Source organism: Pelophylax lessonae (genome assembly GCF_965119305.1).
Source record: "Pelophylax lessonae genome assembly, chromosome: 7".
In the NCBI taxonomy this organism is placed as follows: domain Eukaryota; kingdom Metazoa; phylum Chordata; class Amphibia; order Anura; family Ranidae; genus Pelophylax; species Pelophylax lessonae.
In genome coordinates this window covers 275,162,807-275,174,103 of record NC_138774.1, presented here as the reverse complement: position 1 = coordinate 275,174,103, position 11,297 = coordinate 275,162,807, and the positions used below count along the sequence as shown (strand labels likewise).

The following is an 11,297-nucleotide window of genomic DNA, read 5'->3' as shown; positions in this document are numbered from 1 at the left end:
GCCGGCGTATAACACGCACCCCAATATTTGGAGAGAAATTTCAGGAAAAAAGCTTAAATTTAACATAAACAGCTTTGAACTCAGAACGTTTTTTTTTTTAAATCAAATGACATCACCAGTGCCCATGAATGCATCCTTATCAGCAGTGTCCATAAATGCAGCCCACCAGCAGTGTCCATATATCCAGCCTCAATATATGCAGCCCACCAGCAGTGTCCATACATGCAGCCCACCAGCAGTGTCAATGAATGCAGCCCACCAGCAGTGTCCATACATGTAGCCCACAAGCAGTGTCAATGAATGCAGCCCACCAAGTGTCCATACATGCAGCCCACCAAGTGTCCATACATGCAGCCCACCAAGTGTCCATACATGCAGCCCACCAAGTGTCCATACATGCAGCCCACCAAGTGTCCATACATGCAGCCTAGCAAGCGCAATGTCCAAATATGCAGCATCGCAAGCGCCATTGGAACTAACCTCATTTTGTTTTAAAAAAGACCGGTAAGCAGCGCCGAGAGCAGAAGGGGGCGGGCCGGGCCGAGAAGGAAGGACGAGCTGTCATACCGTAAGAGCAGAAGGGGGCGGGCCGGGCCGAGAAGGAAGGACGAGCTGTCATACCGTAAGAGCAGAAGGGGGCTGGCCGAGCCGAGAAGGAAGGACGAGCTGTCATACCGTAAGAGCAGAAGGGGGCGGGCCGGGCCGAGAAGGAAGGACGAGCTGTCATACCGTAAGAGCAGAAGGGGGCGGGCCGAGCCGAGAAGGAAGGACGAGCTGTCATACCGTAAGAGCAGAAGGGGGCGGGCCGAGCCGAGAAGGAAGGACGAGCTGTCATACCGTAAGAGCAGAAGGGGGCGGGCCGAGCCGAGGAGAAGGGAGAACGAGCGAGCGCAGTCATCGGAAGTCCCGCCTCCTCTGCCGAGACGTGTGACGTCTGTCATAGGCGGGACTTCCGATGACTGCGCTCGCTCGTTCTCTCTTCGGCTCGGCCCGCCCCCTTCTGCTCTATTGACAGCTCGTCCTTCCTTCTCCTCGGCCCGGCCCGCCCCTTCTGCTCTCGGCGATGTTTCCTGGCCGTTTTTTTTTTTAATATCGGCGTATAACACGCACTGCTGCTTTTTCCTCCATTTTTAGGAGGAAAAAGTGCGTGTTATACGCCGATAAATACGGTAGTTCTGAGCGCAGGAGCAGGGTGCTCAGCATCACTATTTTCGTTTCTGGACTGATTTGGAGGGACTGTCCCTGATTTGGAGGGACTGTCCCAGATTTCTAGGGACTGTCCCTGATTTGGAGGGACTGTCCCTGAGTTCTAGGGACTGTCCCTGATTTGGAGGGTCTGTCCTTGATTTCTAGGGACTGTCCCTGATTTGGAGGGACTGTCCCTGATTTGGAGGGACTGTCCCTGATTTGGAGGGACTGTCCCTTTTCCCCCTCATTTGTCCCTTATTTTTGTCTAATCTATATAGTTGTATATAAAATGCACAATTTATCTTTCACAAAGTGTTTCCCAGTGCTAAACCTTTCATCCAATTTCTAAATTGCTGCATTTGTAAATGACCAAAGCCATTATAAAGGAGTAGTAGTGATTAACCACTTCTGGACTGGAAGATTTTCCCCCTTAATGTGAAAAAAGTGTAGCTGCTGACCTTTAAAAAACACACACTCCCACGATCCAACGATGCGGCCGCCCAAAGCCTCGGCCCGATCCCCTCCCTCTGGTCTGGTGCTCCAAGCAGAAGTGGGAGCATGTACATGTCAAAACTAGGTACCCCTCCCCCCAAAAAAAATGACATGCCAAATTTGGAATGTCGGGGGGTTGGGACTACTTAAAGATGAAGTTCCACTTTTGGGTGGAACTCCGCTTTAACTGAACAAGTTGATTGGTTACTATGCATAGTTGCACCAGATTCCAGTGTCTACCTTACAGTCAGCTCTGCAGGACATCCGGGTTCAGCTCCTCTCAGGCTCTCAGGTCGACCACCTGAGGCCGCATGGATGCTTCTACAGAGAGAGAATTTTTGTTGGCCAACACCAGAACGGCCGATTGTTCGTCAGTCAGTACAGATTTCGGCCGACAAAAGCCAGATGAGCAAGACTGGGCATGCTCAGAGAAGAAAAAACACACGGAGAGTCAACCAGCACATGACATCACTTCTGCAGTTGGTTGTTGTTGGCCAACAAAATTCGTGTGCAGTCTTGAGCACTTTTCAACCAACACGGCAGCACTGGACAAAAGTTTTCAGTTCTTTCCACAGCTTCTCGATTGGATTCAGGTCTGGACTTTGACTTGGCCATTCTAACACCTGGATATGTTTATTTGTGAACCATTCCATTGTAGATTTTGCTTTATGTTTTGGATCATTGTCTTGTTGGAAGACAAATCTCCGTCCCAGTCTCAGGTCTTTTGCAGACTCCATCAGGTTTTCTTCCAGAATGGTCCTGTATTTGGCTCCATCCATCTTCCCATCAATTTTAACCATCTTCCCTGTCCCTGCTGAAGAAAAGCAGGCCCAAACCATGATGCTGCCACCACCATGTTTGACAGTGGGGATGGTGTGTTCAGGGTGATGATCTGTGTTGCTTTTACACCAAACATAACGTTTTGCATTGTTGCCAAAAAGTTTGATTTTGGTTTCATCTGACCAGAGCACCTTCTTCCACATGTTTGATGTCTCACAGGTGGCTTGTGGCAAACTTTAAAAGACACTTTTTATGGATATCTTTAAGAAATGGCTTTCTTCTTGCCACTCTTCCATAAAGGCCAGATTTGTGCAGTATACGACTGATTGTTGTCCTATGGACAGAGTCTCCCACCTCAGCTGTAGATCTCTGCAGTTCATCCAGAGTGATCATGGGCCTCTTGGCTGCATCTCTGATCAGTCTTCTCCTTGTATGAGCTGAAAGTTTAGAGGGACGGCCAGGTCTTCGTAGATTTGCAGTGGTCTGATACTCCTTCCATTTCAATATTATCGCTTGCACAGTGCTCCTTGGGATGTTTAAAGCTTGGGAAATCTTTTTGTATCCAAATCCGGCTTTAAACTTCTCCACAACAGTATCTCGGACCTGCCTGGTGTGTTCCTTGTTCTTCATGATGCTCTCTGCGCTTTAAACGGACCTCTGAGACTATCACAGTGCAGGTGCATTTATACGGAGACTTGATTACACACAGGTGGATTCTATTTATCATCATTAGTCATTTAGGTCAACATTGGATCATTCAGAGATCCTCACTGAACTTCTGGAGAGAGTTTGCTGCACTGAAAGTAAAGGGGGCTGAATAATTTTGCACGCCCAATTTTTCAGTTTTTTATTTAACAAAGTTTGAAATATCCAATAAACTTCGTTCCACTTCATGATTGCGTCCCACTTTTTGATTCTTCAAAAAAAAATTACAGTTTTATAACTTTATGTTTGAAGCCTGAAATGTGGCAAAAGGTCAAAAAGTTCAAGGGGGCCGAATACTTTCGCAAGGCACTGTATGTGTGTGTATATATATATATATATATATATATATATATATATATATATATATATATTTACTGTATAATAATATAATAACTCAGTAGATATGTTTTAAATTTAGTAGAATTTGGAAGTTATGTTGTGTTTGCGCACACTAATAATGATTTTAATGCATTTTTATCAAAAATATCATTGGAGGCACAAAATCGGTAGCACAATCTTATTATCTGCGTCCTCTGCTTTCGTAAAATGTATAGTTTGGGATTTTTTTTTTTTTTACACAAACTTTCAAAGCTGTAAGTCTAAAATAGTAAAACATAATTAAAAAAAATATATATATATATCTTTAAACCATTATACATGTTCCTTCCCCACTGACTTCAATATACAGTAAACCCCCGTTATATCGCGCTTCAGTTTTTGCGGTCCCGGTATATTGCGTTTTTTTTCTGTAATGTTATTTTACTAGTTAAATCATTGATGATTAAATATTTTTGTGTTTTCCATAGCTTTTGCTTTGTCTCTCAGTATCTTTTATGTGTTTAAATGAGTTTGTATTGTTTTAAAAGTGTGTTTAAAGACCTTAAAATGCTTTTAAAAGTACAGTGACAGTTATAAAAACATGCCTACAATGTATATAAATAGGGTATTTCTATTTCACAGATTTTCACTTTTCGCGGGTGGGTCCGGAACGTAACCCCCCGCAATGGAAGGGGGGGGGTTTACTGTAGTCAAAATTCATGCAAGTCAAAACTGTCCTTCCCTATTTCCACACAATACTTCAGAGAGAAAGAAAACAAAGGGAGATACCTAAATATTCATCTTGCAAAATTACAACTGAATTTTGCGTTTTGCCTGAAGTGTTTTTTTAAGATTAACTGAACCATCTGCTGAATAGGCAATGCACCTCCACATCAATGTAAACACAGGAGCTTATTGATGGCTCGACAGGTGGCCTAGCAGGTACAGTTTGCTCCACCTTCTGTCATTTGCACAAGGAATTGATACATTCCGGCACCAGATCTTTGTCCAGGACTTGCAACCATGACAGCAGCATACAACAATCACACCCCATAACTGACTAAATCACACCTACAGGCTCTGCAAACACATGGGCCAAAAACAAAGACTCACTAGTGGCTGCAGATGACCCAAAGAGAACATCAATGTTACATCCATAAAACTTCCCTGGCTGGATATTACGTGCAAATGAATACGCCAAACTATTCGCTGCTGTCAAGTTTTAAAAAGAGCTCTGTGTTCAGGTATGTATGAAATTGGTTGGCTCCCTACAGAATTCTACTTATTTTTCATTTTGTAGAGTTCATGCCATCTAAAATTATTATGTACTTCTATTGCAGCAAGAATGTAGCACCTAATCTCAGGATTTTTCAAGATGGGAGTTCTTATATTTATTTTTATAATAATAATAATAATAATTCTTATATTTATTTTTATAATAATATTATTATTATTATTATTATTATTAATAATAATAATAATAAAAAATTATTTTATATAACACCTTTTAAAAGGTAGCTTCTCAAAGCGCTAAGCAAAGAACAAGAAATACACAGGATAAAATAAACAAACAAAAAAGGGACAATTATGTGAAAGCATGTCGAAAGAAATACGTTTTTAGATTTGATTAAGTATTGAGAAGATGGCTTTCTGATTATCTTTGGAAGTGAATTCCAGAATTTTGGAGCATAGCAGGAGAAGGCTCTGTCTCCCATCAAGTGAAGCTGAGAAGGGGGGATACACAGAAGACCAGAATTTGAGGAGCGGAGATTACAAGGGGCGGAGGGGGGGGGTAAGTAGATAAAAGTTCAGATGGATAATGGGTTGCCAAGCTATGAAGAGCCTTATAGGTGAGCAAGAGGATCTTAACCACTTAAGCCCCGGAAGATTTTACCCCCTTCCGGACCAGGGCCTATTTTGCGATTCGGCACTGCGTGACTTTAACGGACAATTGCGCGGTCGTACGACGCTGTACCTAAACAAATTTGACGTCCTTTTTTTCCCACAAACAGAGCTTTCTTTTGGTGGTATTTGATCACCTGTGCGATTTTTTGATCATGCGCTATAAACAAAAAAAAGAGCGTAAATTTTGCAAAAATAACAATATTTTTCACATTTTTTTTTATGAAATTCCCCCCAAAAAAATTTAAAAATCTAAATTTTTTAACATTTTAGGCCAATTTTTTTTTTTTACCATATGTTTGGTAAAAAAAAAAATCACAAAAAGCGTATTTTGATTGGATTGCGCAAAAGTTATTGCCTTTACTAACAAAGGGAAAGATTTTTGTCGTTTTTGTTGTTTTTTTTTTAACGCATAATGGCGGCGATCTGCGATTTTTTTTGCGGTACTGCGACATTGGGGCGGACAGATCGGACCCTTGACTGACATTTTTTACACTTTTGGGGGTACCAGTGACATTACTACAGTAATCAGTGCTATAAATATGCACTGTTACTGTAAAAATGACACTGGCAGTGAAGGGGTTAACTTTTTTTTGAGAAGGAGGGGTTAAGTGTGTCCCTAGGGGCGTGTTTCTATCTGTGATTGGCTGTGGCTTGATGTGTAAGAACAGTGATCAACGGTTCTACATAGTAGAACCGTTTGATCACCATTCTTACACAGGGAGAACTGACAGGCGGCTTTGTTTACATTAGCCGCCTGCCTTTCTCCCGCTGTCACGGACGATCGCGAGTGCCTGGCGGACAACGGGTCCGCTGGGCACATGTGCGGGGGGGTCAGTGACCGAGCGGGAGCGCGCATCCGGCGGCGCGCGCTCGCTCCCAAAACCCTTACAGGCTAGTGACGTAGACCTACGTCGCTTTGCCTGTGAGGGGCTGATTGCCGACGTAAATCGTCGTTAGGCAGTCGACAAGTGGTTAAGAGCCTTATAGGTGAGCAAGAGGATCTTAAATCTTTGCAAAACCTGATGGGTAGCCAGTGCATAGACTCCAGGATAGGGGGAATATGGTCACTTGTACCAGACCTGGTGAGGATTCTGGCTGCAGAATTTTGTAGATATTATAGTCGATTAATAGTTGATTTAGGTACACCAGCCGCACGAGTAGAGCATTGCAGTAGTCAAGTTGGGAGAACACAAATGTATGGATCAGCTATTCAGCTATAGTGTATGCCGAGCAATGTTTCTCAAGTGGAAAAAAAGATGTTCTGACAACATTTTGAGTCAGATGACTTCAGTCTCATTTATAGCCGACATATTCTTTTCAGCATGGATCTCCTTTAAAAGATCCATGTAAAGAGAATCAGGGATGTCTTTTTCTAAGAATGTAACCATGTTTTAAAAATAGTTTCCTTTAGGTTCTCACCCTTGCAGTGTACATTAGGGTGACCCCGGATTGAGGAACTGTCCCCAGTCCAAGTCTGTCCCCAGATTCAGAGCCGGATAGGGCATCCCATACTGGCTGAGAAACAGCCTAGTGGCTTGGATGCAGTCGCCCCCTGCTGGATGATCTCACTGCCACTCCTGCTGCTGTTCAAAATTGACTGTAGACCGGCCGGGGTTGAGGACAGGAGATGAGTAGATGGGGGGGGTCTGTTTGTACACAGGTGAGGGCAGTGGGGGAGCAGGGATCAGAGGTGATGCAGCTGCATGGAGAGATGGAGAGTTTAGCTGTTGTGGGGGAAGGGCTAAGAGGTGGCTGCAGAGAATCTGTGAGAGAAGTACCGATACGTGGTTTTGCCTATAGGAGCCACTCTGCCGCCGTATATATATATATATATATATATATATATATAGTAAGCGGTCGGCAAGTGGATAAAGTCCATTTAATACCACAAATCCATCTAAGGTAGACTAACCTATCCAAAGGGTGGCAACGTTGCTGTGCAATTTCACTGCAGAATGAACAGCGCTGTCACCCTGTTAAAGTAAGTTGAAATATAACCAAACTACTGGCAGGATCAACAGGTAATAAAACTTTGGTATGTGGTGGGACTGGGGGGGGGGGGGACTCAGAAATACAAAAACTAGGGGCAGACTGCATTATATATGTAAGTTTTATTTGCCCGTAGTTCTTACAAGAAGTAGAATAGAGAGAGTCGTTTTTGCATTATGCAGAGCTTCTTCCTGATCCTAAATTGCTCAGATATCACACACTGAGATAGAGGAATCGACAGACATATTATTCCTCAAATGACTGACTGCTAGAGCTGTATAGATTTTTTTTTTTTCTGACCTCTGAGCTGTGTTAAAGTGGGTCTAAAGATTCAATGTTTTTTTTTTTTACCCCAATGCATTCTATGCATTAAGGCAGTGGTCCTCAACCCTGGCCTACAGGGCGCACTAACAGGCCAGGTTTGCAAGATAACTGAAATACATCCCAGGTGATATCATTTGCTGCTCAGTGATTGCAGTACTCTAGTCTGCATCTCCCCAAGGTAATACTTAAAATCTGGCCTGTTAGTGGGCCCCGAGGACCGGAGTTGAGGACCACTGCATTAAGGTAAAAAACCTTCTGGGTGCAACTCCCCCCCCCCCCCTCAAGCCCCATCTCGATCCAGCAATAGAGATGGGCACGGGCGTGTTCGGGATCTGTGCAGCTGCAAATAGGGAAATTTCTCACTGCCTGTGGTTAGCCGTGAGGAGTGTCGGCTTCCTGGCGGGATCGGGCAGGTGGGATCCCGAACACGCCCGACCCCATTCCTAACCAGCAATGCATGAAGGCAGCGGCTCTCCCAGGTCTCTCTCTCCCCTCATTGGCTCACACAGCGGCAGGAGCCAATGGCACTTGCTGCTGTCAATCACTGCCAGTGAGCCCATGAGGAGAAAGTGGAAGAAGGGCCGAGCCACGCTTGTGTATGAGAATGGACACACAGAGTGTGGCTCGGAAGCAAGCCTGTTCGAGTGGGCACATAGCAAGAAGCTTGCTATTGGGGGCACTTGGCAGGTGGGAGGAGCCAGGACCCCCGACGGGAGACCCACAAGAAAGAGGATTGGGGCTGCTCTGTGCAAAACCATTGCACAGAGCAGGTAAATACAATGTTTGTTATTTTAAAAAAAAAATTGCTTTAGAATTACTTAACCACCTAAGCCCCGGAAGATTTTACCCCCTTCCGGACCAGGGCCTATTTTGCGATTCGGCACTGTGTGATTTTAACGGACAATAGCGCGGTCGTGCGACGCTGTACCCAAATGAAATTGACGTCCTTTTTTTCCCACAAACAGAGCTTTCTTTTGGTGGTATTTGATCACCTGTACGATTTTTTGATCATGCGCTATAAACAAAAAAGTGCGGCAATTTTGCAAAAATAATATTTTTCACATTATTTTATATGAAATTCCCAAAAAAAAAAATGTAAAAATCAAAATTTTTTAACATTTTAGGCCAATTTGTTTTATGCTACATATGTTTGGTAAAAAAAATCGCAAAAAGAGTATTTTGATTGGTTTGCGCAAAAGTTATTGCGTTTACTAACAAAGGGAAAGATTTTTATCATTTTTGTTTTTTAATGAGTAATGGCGGCGATCTGCGATTTTTTTTTTTGCGGGACTGCGACATTGCGGCGGACAGATCGGACCCTTGACTGACATTTTTGACACTTTTGGGGGTACCAGTGACATTACTGCAGTAATCAGTGCTATAAATATGCACTGTTACTGTAAAAATGACACTGGCAGGGAAGGGGTTAACTTTATTTGAGGAGGAGGGGTTATGTGTGTCCCTAGGGGCGTGCTTCTAACTGTGATTGGATGTGGCTTTTCATGTAACAGCAGAGATCTACGGTCCTACATAGCAGGACCGTATGATCTCTGCTGTTACACAAGGGGAGAATGACAGGCGGCTTTGTTTACATTAGCCGCCTGCCTTTCTCCCTCTGTAACCGACGATAGCGAGTGAGCGGCGGACATCGGGTCCGCCGCTCACATGCGCGGGGGGGGGGGTCTGTGAGCAAGCAGGAGCGTGCCTCTGGCGGCGCGCGCTCGCTCCCTAGAGCCTCACAGGCTAGTGACGTACCCATACGTCACTTTGCTTGTGAGGGGATGACTGCCGCCGTATATAGTAATGCGGCAGTCGGCAAGTGGTGAAAGGAGCCATGCAAACAGCACTTAGTCTTGTACATCATTAGATAATCCCATAAACATAAAATAAACTATTATATTCATTCCATAGGAAAAATACTGTGATATAATGTTTGAAATACCAGAGAGGGAACCATTTGGAAGCCATGTTAATGGATGTTTCGAACACCAGTAACAAAAGTTTAGATGGATTCTACAATGATCTTCGCAGAAAATATCCCAACACATTCACCATCGCAACTGAGCTGGGCAAAGGGGATGGATCAGTTCATAAACTGCCACGTCTGGATAGAACACCTTCTCTGGCACCCCAGGGGATTCTACCCAGTCCCTTTAACAGTGGTTCTCAAAGATGGACTCCTGACAGTTTCTTGTCCAAGGTGAAGTTACAAAAATTTCAAAATGAGCAGAAAACGGAAGTGGAAACTTTCCCAAGGAATGGGGGTGCTGTCATTATCCGGGATAAACCCAAACTTGTGCCCATGTGGAATAAAAGTGAATACTTCGCTGCTCAGAACCAGGCTTCATTTCGTCTTCCAAATCTACACACTCAAGTTCAACAAAACAAAGCTGAGCTACAAAACAAGCTAAACGTCTCCAGAAAAGTCAACGACGAAGCGAAGATTAATCAAAGCCCTACAGTAACACTAAGCAAAAACCAAAAACCAGCAGAGATCAGGTCTTCGAATGAAAGTATATCTACTGCAGATAGTTCAGTAGCACCTGCAAATGTTCCCAAGCCTAAGCCTGATCCTTTGGGAACCATCATGAAAGAACTTTTGCCCAGCAAGCCTGGAAAGTTAATGACAAACCAGCCCAAGAACAATGACTTCTTATACAGGAATGGTAAATGTTTATTCTAAAATGTCACTACAATGTACTGATTTTTGCCTAGAGAAGTAAATTAAATGATCGATTTCTCATATCTACAAAGAACCGTTATAGTGCCATAGAACCGTAACATTACTCCCTGCCCCTAGAGATGCTTACAATGTAATATACCTAAACATGCACATATAGAGGTGCATCTCATAAAATTAGAATGTCATCAAAAAGATAATTTATTTTAGTAATTCAATTTCAAGCATTTCTTTCTTTTAATTTTGAGGATTAGGTCTTATAGTGACAAACCCGAATTCAGTATCTCAAAAAATGTAAATATTACAAAAGACCAAAAAAAAAAAAGGATTTTTAATACAGAAATGTTGGCTTACTGAGAAGTATGTCCATGTACAGTATAGTATGCACTTAACACTTGGCAGGGACTCCTTTTGCATGAATTACGGCATCAATGCGGCGTGGCATGGAGGGGATCAGCCTGTGACACTGCTGAGATGTTATGGAAGCCCAGGTTGCTTTGTTAGCGGCCTTCAGCTCATCTGCATTGTTGGGTCTGGTGTCTCTACCAGAAACATCTAGAGCACTTCATGCTTCCTTCTGCTGACCAGCTTTATGAAGATGTTGATTTAATTTTCCACCAGGACTTGACAGCCGCCCACACTGCCAAAAGTACCAATACCTGGTTTAAAGATCATAGTATTACTGTGCTTGATTGGCCAGCAAACTCGCCTGACCTAAACCCCATAGAGAATCTGTGGGGTACTGTCAAGAGGAAGATGAGAGACACCAGGCCCAACAATCCAGATGAGCTGTAGGCCGCTATCAAAGCAACCTGGGCTTCCATAACACCTTAGTAGTGGCACAGGCGGATGGCCTCCATGCCACGCTGCATTGATGCAGTAATTCATGCAAAAGGAGCCCCGACTGAGTATTGAG

The 11,297-nt window shown here is 43.6% G+C and overlaps 1 protein-coding gene across 1 annotated transcript in view; it reads left to right on the top strand.

The window, feature by feature from the left end:
- The first annotated feature begins 4,394 nt into the window (after positions 1-4,394).
- Positions 4,395-11,297, top strand: part of LOC309559672 (uncharacterized protein) — a 126,881-nt gene continuing 119,978 nt past the window's right edge. The window contains exons 1-2 of the mRNA XM_082263054.1: positions 4,395-4,727; positions 9,613-10,367. Coding sequence (XP_082119180.1) covers positions 9,668-10,367 — 700 coding nt within the window. The 5' untranslated portion in view covers positions 4,395-4,727; positions 9,613-9,667. The remainder of the gene's footprint in view (positions 4,728-9,612; positions 10,368-11,297) is intronic.